The sequence below is a fragment of the Macadamia integrifolia genome, chromosome 6 (genome assembly GCF_013358625.1).
Source record: "Macadamia integrifolia cultivar HAES 741 chromosome 6, SCU_Mint_v3, whole genome shotgun sequence".
Taxonomy (NCBI): Eukaryota; Viridiplantae; Streptophyta; class Magnoliopsida; order Proteales; family Proteaceae; genus Macadamia; species Macadamia integrifolia.
In genome coordinates this window covers 16,072,304-16,084,400 of record NC_056562.1, presented here as the reverse complement: position 1 = coordinate 16,084,400, position 12,097 = coordinate 16,072,304, and the positions used below count along the sequence as shown (strand labels likewise).

Sequence of the window (12,097 nt, the reverse complement as noted above, 5' to 3'; positions counted from 1 at the left end):
CAATTTTAGAGTAATCAGGCCATTGGATTGTTTGATATATTAAATTTCTCTAATCTGGTTGATCTCTGTTCTAACTCACTTCTGTCCAGAATTCTGGTTCGATTGTTCCAGCTGTTGATGCATTAAAATTGGTAGATGTTGTTCATGGTTCAGCCTCTGTTAATGGACCACTAAGCCTCTGTTTTTCCTGATCTCTATTCAGCTACAGAAATTCTGAAACTCTGAGATCGATAGGGCTGATCTGTGTTAATTGGTTTCTATCTTCTAGTGCACTGTAGTGACCAGAATGGTGGTCGACTAGTCTGGTTTATTTTCTGTTGATCTTTTGACATGAGGTTCATGTTTATAAGGTGGAGTGAACCTAGTTGATACCCTTGCTAATCCCTGTGATTTGTTTATGCTGATCTGACCAATAGCACTGTCTTGTTGAGCTCGATACATCACTGTTCCAGATCTGAAATAAATTTAGTTGCTTGAATTGTTCTACTTCTGTCCTCTGGTTTGTCCTGCTGTTATATGGGGATTGGTTTTGGTTGTTCTTTGGTTTACAAGTTCCTGCAGTTTTGGAACTAGTTTGGTTTGTCAAATCTAATCCTACATTAGGAGGAACCATCTCCAATGCCATAAGAGATAGCTCTAGAGGCTATGTGCCTTAATGACCTATGATACGTCAGAAGGGGCATGCACTGTCCAAATGGTATCCGTCTAGAGAAGGTTTGAGTATACCCAGTCCACCCAAATACTTTTTTTTTAGTAACGACTTTCCAAATCAATTTCAGAATACCCGCCAAACTAGCATCCTTAATTCGTCTCAATCCCAGACCCCCTTCTTTGGTGGGGAAACAAACCGTAGCCCAGCTAAGAAGGCGGAGGAACCGAGTGGATTCATACCCTTTCCAGAGAAAGGAAGCAAATATGGACTTCAACTTAGCTATTATGGATTTAGGCAACCCATAGATCCCAGACCAATAAATGTAAGAAGCTTGAAGGACCGATCTGATGAGCTGTAATCTGCCGACAAATGATAGAAGCTTTCCTTTCCATAACTGAAGACGCTTCCTGACCAAGTCTAACATTAAAGTGTAGTGATGGGCGGTGATCCGAGTCGGGATAAGGGGTAGCCCTAGATACTTGATTGGAAGAACTCCCAAGGCAAAGACAATGATGGAGGGCCGATAAAAATAGGGAAGAAATTGTTGCAGGGGGAAGAGAAGAATGGGGGAGGGCAGGAAGAAGTTCACACGACCAAGCAAACCACAAGGTTTCAACCAATTAACTAATTCATCATTCATAATCTGTCTAATTACTTAGGCTACATGCCTTTATATAATAAATTGAGACTAAAACTTGCCTAATCAAAATCTAAAACTGAAATAAGAACTACTAAGTACTCCCTAAATGCTAACTAATAAAATTAGAAACAGAATAAAACTTAAAGTGGTAACTCCCTAATGGACCAACAACTACCCAAAATAAAAGATTACACATCTTCCCAAATAACATAACTCAATATTTCCTAAATAAAGTAAATCCTAAAATATATTATTGATCTAAAAATCAAGTAAGATTTGGTTCGTCTCGGTTGAGATTTCCCGAAGGGTCAACCCGGTTCAGCCTCAATTCTGCATCAACTCCCCCGATGTTGAGAAAAACTCGTCCACGAGTTTTAAAGAATGATAACAATAAAAACTCACGAACGGGGCTAAATTGCTCGTCATCTGCATCCCGAACAAAATCCATGATGTGAAGCTTTGGAGGTGCATTCAAGTCCGGAAAATCATGGAGAAGAACGAATTCATGATGGTGAACAACTGGCACTGCATTGATGTCCTTCATTACTTGATCCAAAATCTTCTCTCTTTCTGTTGTCATCACCTGTTGCATAATAGAATGGTCTTCCACTTGTGTCGATGCCTCTAGTTCAACTTATGGTTGTACTGGGGGTCTCACTTTCTCTGACTTGACCAATCCATGAAGATCAAATTTTCGACTCATGTGGTAAGCCTGAAGGGTGCACATATTGTTGCAATGATCAAGAAAACCATCCCGTTGTTCCAACCAGCCTCGACCCAATTTAATGATGCGCTGAGGAGAGTCAAACACTTCACAAAAAGCACCATCATAATAAGGAGAAACAGAAAATTTAACAAATACATTATCCTCTGGCTAAAAAACGATGTGATTAGTCATTGACAACATATCCACCACAGATTTGGAGACAAAATTATCATTTAATCGCTCATCAATTAACAATTTAGCAGGCTTTCCATTGGGCAACCGCACTCTGAATTTGAACACAAAAGGTTCCATGACAATATAAAAGGTCCAAATAAAAAGAGGGGCAGCATGGTAAATAAACTAAAGTGGATAATAATAATGGCAGAATTGAAAAAAATGAGAAAACACAATGGAGTAGTACCAATGGGTCAAGGGCAAACTTGGAAATAGGTTAAAAAAGAGGATAACTCAGTAAAAGGGAAGGGCAATGCTGGAAAAGTAAAGATTCAAGAGTTTAAATCAAATATGACATAAGGGAATAGGGGTAATACGGGAACTGAGGAGATAAAGGGCACTTATCAGTTATTGTAAGAAAGCTGAAGGGGTGGAAGACGTAACCCACTCGCCTTCTACCTCTTTAGGGCCTGCAACGTCGATTAGGAGATGGCAACTGAGGAGTTTGACTGTGACCATGAGAAAAACAGCAGCGAGAATCCATGAGTTCAACACGGATTTGGACTTTGACTTCGAGTGCAAACCAGTGAACCAGGTATGTAACTTTTCTTTGGTTCTTTGTTTCTCTCTCGATCTCGTCTTCTTGCTTCTTCCTCTTTTTTTTTTTTTTTTGTGGTCTGTCCTCTTTCTTCTTTCTTCTACTGCTTCTTCTCTTCTTTTTCCTTCGATGCCTTCTGCAGTCTCCACTTTTTTTTATCGTCTCCGTCTTCTTGCTTTTTTTTTTTTCCTGTCTTCTGATCAGTCCTCTGGTTGTGTGCTTTTTTTTTTTTTTTTTCAACCAATTAATTAATTCATCATTCATAATCTGTCTAATTACTTGGGCTACATGCCTTTATATGGAACTAAAAGAAGTTTCAAGGCAAATTCCATCACTCAGCCACCGAAATGGCCATTTCAAGTTGACCTACGAAATGGAACAAAGTTTGGTCCATTTCAGTTTGAAACCTTGGTTTGATGAATAGAAGTTGGCTTTTTGCCTTTGGTTTTGTGGTGATTTAAAATGAGTTCGCCCAAGCATGCAAGGAAAGCCGGAGTGCGCCAGCTCGCATCCCTATTGTGGTTATTCAGTAGGACCCCTGGTGGTGATTCCAAGGTTGGACCCCACAATTGCATATCAGTTTCAATTCCTTTTTAAGAAGCATAAATTTCTGCTATCAAATTCTCTGGCTTTCTGGGTTTTAAAAATCCTAACCTAAGAAGGATTCTCTCATTACCTCAAATCTGTCCATCAGAATCAGATCATATTTTACAGACTCAATCTACCGCTTGAATTGTTCATTCAACAGTTCGACTGGAATTTGAGTCTGATCAGAATTGTTTAAATCGAATTATATGGTTTCTCTCAAAAGTCAAACCTGTTCTATCCCTATACCTGTGAAGCTGATCTCCCACTGGATTTGTTGCAGTTACAAGATAGTTTATGTAGGGATTTGGGATTATTTTGCAACTTTATTTCAATAGGGAAGTAGACATACATAGGAGATTTGGTTGTTATTTAATTTCCCAGTTTGATTTGGTTTGGTTACTATATTCATCTTACATAGGAGAGTACTCAGAGTAGGAGTCTTGCTCATTTATATTGGATGTAGTTCAATAAATTACACAGTTTTTTTTTTGGAATATGAATGCTTGAATTGCTATTGAAGCCATGGATTGGCCGTGTGTTTTCTTCTCTCTTCTTTCACTCTCCTTGCTTGATTCTTCCCTGATTCCCCTGTAAAAGGTTTGGTTACCTTTTTTCCTTTCTCTCTCCCTATTATTATTTCTTCTAGAAACTCTGTTTCCTTCTTGTTTATTTTTTTGTTACACTTAGTTCCTGTTCATGCGTTACTTTGGGTTCGGAAGAACTTGACTAGAACTCCCTGGCTACCAGCCCATTTGACATTGAGATTTAGGGGCTAGATCTCTCACAGGGGACCCAAACCCTGGAGCTTTGCCTTCGATAACATCTCTATTGTGAGAAACCGAACTGAAACAAGTATAGAACATGTAGTTACATCCATATTTTGTTGCCAGTTGATTATATTCTCGTGCCTTTTGCTCTATCGACTTGCTACCCGTCATATTTGGGAAGCTGAACAGTGAGAATACTAACCCTAGGATTTCAGATGATTGGATTTCCCGTTGGGTGAGGTTTCTCACCTTGAGTGAATTTGGGTTTACCACTGGCTCAAGGAATCGAAAGGAAGAAGAAGGTACATAGTTTGCTTAGTTGCAAATAGAGACAGCATCTTGGTTATTCCACAAAAGTCCTCATTTTCTGATTCCTTTTTGTTAATGGTTTTTTGAAATTCCATGTGTGTCCTTTCTCTTAAAATTAATTCTGAATACATCCTAGCTAATCTTTGCTTTCCGAAAAGGGGTCCCACATTGTTTCTAAAATTATAGAATTGCCATTATCTTTGTATTTTGAAATGTTTATCACTTGAGTGGGCCCACAGCAACCCAAACTTAGGGTTTCATAACCTGGGATTGCATCAATTGCTATTAGAACCAAATTTACAGCAGTTTCTAACCATGACAGGACCCTCTCACGTCACCAATCCTGAACTCTACAAGTTGTCCAAGGAATAACATAAGAACTAGGAGAGAAGTGAAACAAAATATGATAGGTTCATGGAAGAAACTCAGTACTGATGGAGGGCCTGTAGAGAAAGGGAAGAAATCCCTGAGTGAACTCAGAGTTACAGGGGAGAAGAGAAGAATAGGGGGGAAAAGGTGTCACATGTCTTGCACCATACCTGGCACTAAAAACCTTCAATTCAATTCATCATTCAAATCTGTTTAATACCTTGGGTTACATGCCTTTATATAATAAACTGATTTTAAAACTTGCCTAATAAAAATCTAAAACTGAAATTAGAAACTTCTAATTACTTCCTAAATTCTAACTAAGGAAATTAGAAACAAAATTAACTCAAACTGGAAACTCCCTAATTGACTAAGAACTACCCAAAAATAAATGATTACATATCTTCCCAAATAAAATAACTCATTATTGCCTAAATAAAGTAAATCCTAAGATATTCTACTAATCCCCAAAATAAAATTGGATCCGGTTTGTCTCGATTGAGATTTCCCGAGGGGTCAACCTGGTTTAGCCTCAAATTTGCATCAACTCCCCTGATGTTGAGAAAAACTCGTCCACTAGTTTTAAAGAATCATAACAATAAAAACCCATGAGCGGGGGTGAATTGCTCATCGTCTGCATCCCGAACAAAATTCATGATGTGATGCTTTGGAAGTGCATTCAAGTCCGGAAAATCATGGGGAAGAACGAATTCATGATGGTGAACAACTGGCACTGCATTGATGTCCTTTATTACTTGATCCACAATGTTCTCTCTTTCTGTTGTCATCACCTCTTCCACTTGTGTTGATGCCTCCGGTTTAATTTGTGGTTGTACTAGGGGTATCACTTTCGTTGACTTGACCAATCCATGAAGATCAAATTTTCGATGCATTTGGTAAGCCTGGAGGGTGCACACATTGTTGTCACGATCAAGAAAACCGTCTCATTGTTCCAACCAGCCTCGACCCAATTTAATGATCCGTTGAGGAGAGTCAAACATTTCACAAAAAGTACCATCATAATAAAGAGGAACAGAAAATTCAACAAATACATTATCCTCCGACCAAAAAATAATCTGACTAGTCTCTAACAACACATCCACCACCGATCTGGAGACAAAATTGTCACTTAGTCGCTCATCAATTAACAATTTAGCAGGCTTTCCATTGGGCAACCACACTCGAAATTTGAACACAAAGGAATCCATGATCAATCTTGTGTCGGAATCGGATCCAAGTTCCAAAAAGTAGGAATCAGATCGCTTATGGGCCCACAATCTCATCAAGTACTCTTGCTGAGATTCTTACTTACATGAAGAGAACCGACAAGCAAGATGAAGCAAGACCATCTACACCAGTTCCTTAATTGGATACTTTACAGCTTGTAGATGCACCTCATGTGATATGTTCAATCTTGACCAAATAGGCTTTTATTGACTTGAAATTTCATGGAGGGGTTGACATCTCAATGGTCTATTGATTCTAGCCCACAATACCTTGAACCAGCAGCTGGAGATTTGCTTAAAATTTTCTGAAACAGGTTCTGGCAGAATAATCAGTAAATCGATATAGAGGGAACTTTGGGGAAAGATATCCGAGGGACCGAATCTCCCCGAGGAAGTGAGTTGCTTCCCAGAATTTCAGGCCAGACGGATTGATATCCGAGGATTTGTAACAAGTCGTTCCTAACCAGATTTTTGATAGAAGCAGGAAAGGGTAATGGTAAGGATAGAGAAGAAATATAGAATAGAAAGAGAAATGTAATAGTGGGACGAAGCAAGGAGAAACAGAAGAAGAATAAGTATATCTGAGAAAAGGGTTTCAGATTCACAGGGAAGAAAAGGGAGGAGAGAGAAGGGAGATCGCAACTTAATTCATTCTTCCATTCTACTCACACGATTGATTACAGGAATATATTTAAAATAAATAAAAGACTCCTAAAAGTAGAAACTAACTCTCAACTAGGAAAGTGACTTGACAAGGAAATTAAAATAACTAAGATATCTCACTCCTTCGACAAGATTTGGAATGCCATCTTCTTCGACGTCAGCACCAAGCTCTCTACTCTCCCCCACCGCTTGGTAACTGACTCCCCAAGGAACAGACTTATTATTGCTTCCTGGGGCCTTCATCCATTATTTCCCCCTCCCCCCCCCCATGAGGGCTTGTATCCATTAGTTGTTGTCCCCCTTTTTTGACTGGGTTTGTTCCCTTGGTTGGCTTATTGCCTTCCCCTCCCCCTTCCCTGCCTTCTTCCCTTGTATATTTTTTTCTCGTTGGGTTTATATATTTTAATTCATCCAAAAATAAAATAAAATTAGGAAACTTGAAATAGGGAAACTATCTCTCAGTATTTAACTCTTTCTAAAACTCCAATATAAAAAATATTACAAGATAATTTAAAAATAAATAAATAAACTTCTAATATCCTACTGAACCAGAGGAAGGTTGGACCCAATTAATCTTGGTCTGGATGGCCAGACGGGTCAAGCTAGTTCAACCTCAAATCTGCATCATAGGGTTTCAAAACCCAGGGGCCGGGATCACATCAACATTTCACTGGTTCGGGATTAGCACTGCATTATAATGCTTTGTTGAGTTGAGTTGATATGTAGAAAAGCTGGCACAACCGTGTAAGTACATTATATTTTCCTTTTCCTTTTGGAAAAAGTTTTCCTTCGCCAGTGGCTGAACAATGGGACGGTCCAGATGTGACCCCCCCCCCCACATTGTTTGTGGTCGCGATAGGCCATTCACCGTGGCCTTCGGAAAACAAAGATATCAAATGAACCAATATTAGCATGTCCAAGTTCTGGTGTTAATGAGGTTTCACAATCTGATACCAGCACATAAATGCATATCTAAATTAAATGACTGTAGGACATCTAATATGGACAAAACCCCATTAGAACCCAATGAAGTAGGTGTATAGAGTGGACCACCAAGGAAGTGCCACATTTACCGCACAAACTGGGAAGAGAATCTCCTATTGTGCATTATGAGCAGTTAATTGTCTTTAGATCTACATCTACAAAGTTAGGCTAGCAAGTAATGCAGCAAACCCAGTTCAAACTTTCCAACTATAAAGTGAAAGCAAACCCAGCCGGCCAGCTTAAAATTTCCAACTGAAAAAGTGAAAGCACAAAAACATATCATTGTTGTCGTAAAGGGAATACAGTGTGGCAAACAACATGACAGATGGGGTAATCTTCATAAAAGGACTTGCTTTCATGGTACATGACGCAAATGCAATAAGATCACATATGTAAATGAGTGTTCTGGTATAAGCGCAGACCACACATCAAGTTTCAAAAAATGCAGGCCATCACCACACAATCTACACATCACCAACTTACCACATATTCAATTTATGAGGGGAAAACTCTTCATTAGTTTCGTAAACCTACACCAGAAGTTAAAACATACTACACAGTACCGCACCACGGCCCATCTTCTCAAGAAACAAAAGATAATTATGCATGCAGTTGGCCAAAAAAAAATCAATGCATGAGACAAAAAGGGTTGGCCATTGTGAGATTGTGACCCATCAAAGAAATGGTTACGCAATGAAATCTCCAGACCAATTAGTTGTAGAGGAAGCATATGAAATGAAGCGCCATTTTATATGAATTATCATTTATTTATCATAAATTTACCTCTCACTGCGACACCCACAAGCTATGCATTTGACCTTCACATATCCACCAGGATCCATTCCTCCCCCCTTGCTTGTGTCTGGCTTCAGGAGTGTTGCAGCCTCCCAAGACAAAGATGTAATTATCTCCAACCAACTTTCCTTGTCAGCTTCCTCACCTATAGGTAGATTTTCAACTTGCAAAAGTTGAGAAACCAAAGCCCTAAAATGCCCATCAACCACATTCTTCATGGCCTTACGATGCTCTTCGCTCGATCGGTCCCTAGTTCGGTACTCCCCACTGCCAAAGCTGCTTGAAGAACGTAAATATCCCCACTCTCCTGTAGCATCATCATCATCATCATCAAACAGACCAGCTTCCCTCTCATCCTCTTCATCTTCTGGCTCTGGAGGAAGCCAAAGCAACCCATTATTCTCAAAATCTACTGGCTCTGCTTCTGTACCACCCGTACCATCCGTACCATCCATACCATATAATGATCCAGCAGCATCACACTCATAAATAATATCATGTCCATCTGCTTCTTCCCCCTGTTTTTTTATTCCTTCTAACCGTCGTGAATCCACACTATCATGTACCAAAGAGCTGCTCAAATCCTTTGTTTCAACATTTTCTGCATCAGGATGCACTTTATGTGAACCATAAGTATGGTCAATCTCATCAAACTCGACTGGGCCATAATAATCATCAGCCTGAGGAAAATGTCGAGTTTCAGAATCTGATCGATAAACACCATATTCATAATCATCATCACTCCTGACACCAAAGAATAACCAGAAACGATGTAATTCATAAGTATCTCTAACAGTCATGATATTAGTCATGGCGTAAAATAAATTTCCAGATGATACAAATGCAAGAACAGAGAAACAATGCAAAAATAAAAGGAAGGAGAGAGGGGGGCAAAATATTCCTAATCACCCTGGACAGTATTACCATCTAATATATACAAGAACATGTATAAGACAGGAGAGATACAAGGTGAAGACACAAAAAATCTGGTTAGGAGTGTAAACTACTCAAGTACTAACCAGTGAAAGAAACCTTTCATAGCAATTGATTACAGTCATATTCATAAATCAATAAAACAGATGGACAAAAAAGGGCACTCACACACACCTATTAAACATGTTTATAAAGCATCCTTAAACCTATCAATTTTCAAAGCAGACTACTGAAAGGAATTTCTCAGATGAAGTCAAGGGGCATTAACAAGAGGCAAGATTAAAGAATACCTGTTCAGGCAGAATCCATACGAGTTGGGAGATTGACCCCCAACGTCTGTAACAGGATCCATGCCCCTCTCAGGTGCTACCATGTCTTGCTTGTCCGTACAAGGTTCAACTTGAGATGACTGACGCGGGCTGAGACCTGAACTATATGGCACCCGTTGATAAGGTCCAGTCGAGTATGGCATTGAACCAATAGTGCTGTTGCTGCTATTCCCAGTTGCACTAGACTTGGTGCTGGCCAAACTTGTCGCTGAGGGTGAAGGACTGAGACCTGGACTGGATGTTCGGATCCCATCATCAACTGTTGCTATCCCCTGTTCCCATTGTTTGAAGCAATAATTACAGACCCGGATCCTCTCCCAGTCCTCCCTGCCTGTCTTTGGCTCATCAGACGGGGCAGGAACTGAGTTTGTAGTACACTTTGAACAGAAAACTCTTCCACAGAGACGGCAATGATGCCTGCGGTTAAAGATCGTGAATTGAGAGTCACACTCGTAGCATACCCTACAGCTCTGGTCGGGCATCCAAAAGTCCCTCGACACATTAGCTGACTCGGTTCTCCGAGGGATCCAGGATTTAAAGATGTCAACTAAATCAGAAAACTTTTTGTCGGAAGCGTCCATTGACAAACAACCCTCCCAGTCCCATTCATTATGAAATGATCATTGGCCACTGCTAAAGCTAAATTTCTCACCTCAGAAGAGTACAACTGAAATCAAATCCAAGTATCTGAAAAGAGGCCAAACCCGATCAACAAAGATTGATGGCAAACTTAACATCCGAAAGCTCAATATTCAAAAGCGGAAAGGCTTCAAGAGAATGCAAAGCACCAACCAAAACACAATCCACACCACAATAGATCATGGGAGGAGTTCCAACAGCTCCAATCCATAGCATTAGAAGCTGAACTCCAAAATAGCTACAATTGCAGTGTTATCAGACATGTAGTTTTTGCATGAGAAATACAGATCCAATACAGGGATAATTAAAACATAAAACGTAATTTTGCCCGCTCAAAATTAGAAGTCAATTCCAAATACTAAAAGTGACACTTGCGAACCTTCTTGTACAAATAGGCATAATGAAACACCCATGGAAGCACCCAATTCAAGGCTCTGGCAATTCTTCCACCGCTGCCAGATAAAATCATAGAAACATGACGCATTAGATTTGCATTCCACGAGGAAACGACCTTGAAAAACTACACAACCTCCGGCAGAATCCAAATCAGTTTCTCATCACGCTCTCCTTGTGAAAGGAATTATTCTAATTGCCAACACCAACGACGCCTCTTCAATTCATTCAAACTGCTTGCTCGCATCAATTCAACCTCCAAATCATGAGAAGCAACAATCCAATTCGCAACCGTAGGCCACGGAATCCAACAAAAAGAAAATCAGGGGAGCCGAAAACCGCCTTCGTTATCATCAATCCAAGTCTCCCCAAAATCTCATCACAATCGCCTTTCACTCCAATCGAAGCTGCAACAAGGTTTCTTCAAGTGCCACAAGAAAATAATAGAAAAACACCCCACGAGGTTTAGCCAGCAGAACAGATACCGTCAAAGACCTAGACAAACTAGGAATCCGCGGGACAAAACACCATAAATGGGTTCCCGTAGAAATTAAATAAAACAATCCCGAAATTGATCTTGTAGTTCTCCTTTTGAAACTTGAAAATCGACTACAGAGATAAGAACGAGCTAAAAGGAGTCATCCACCGGCACCTGCAACTCCCCGCATCTTCGCCCAAGTATTGCAATAAATCGGTGAAATTCTAACAGAATTCACGGAAATTAAATGATCTATAAACGTGAACGGGAGAATTCGTGAAGCGTTTACCTTCCTTTCTCTTCCCTCTTTTTTCTTTTTCTCTTTCTCGTTTTGTTTTGTTTTGTTTTGTGTTTTTTTCGGCAGATAAACAGACCCCTCCTCTTACACTGCAAACGATATCTTAAATGTAAAAACACGGCAATTTGAATGGAAATAGTTATTTGGTTGGAAATATGAATTCATTTAAGATCTAAAAATATTATATATATATATATATATGTGGAGAGAATTTTTGCAGCCTTACAAATTTTGGTCATTGATCAAAACTTTATACATATATATATTTTCGGTAAACCACCTTACAAATTGCCCCTAATTGGTGCATGCAACCCCGACCCCAAAGCCCCTATAATTATAATAATAATAATAATAATAATAATAATAATAATAAAATAAAAAATACTTTAAACTCGTGATGAATTGACGAGATGGTGGGCCATCGGGGATCATTGGCAATCATCTTAAGACAACAAGTTGCGTTTCCAAATATAGGTTATTTTAAGATAAGTGGCAATAGTGTGAATTTTCTTTTCGTTTTTTCAATAGAGAGCAGTGTGAGCGAGTTGCCATATTT

At 39.5% G+C, this 12,097-nt stretch overlaps 1 protein-coding gene across 1 annotated transcript in view; it reads right to left on the bottom strand.

Annotated features, from left to right (window-relative positions):
• Window positions 1-11,628, bottom strand: part of LOC122082541 (1-phosphatidylinositol-3-phosphate 5-kinase FAB1B-like) — a 51,000-nt gene extending 39,372 nt beyond the window's left edge. Inside the window, exons 1-2 of the mRNA XM_042650176.1 lie at window positions 9,695-11,628; window positions 8,460-9,215 (exon numbers count right to left, since the gene is read on the bottom strand). Of these exons, the coding sequence (XP_042506110.1) occupies window positions 8,460-9,215; window positions 9,695-10,314 (1,376 nt within the window). The 5' untranslated portion in view covers window positions 10,315-11,628. The remainder of the gene's footprint in view (window positions 1-8,459; window positions 9,216-9,694) is intronic.
• Window positions 11,629-12,097: the final 469 nt, after the last annotated feature.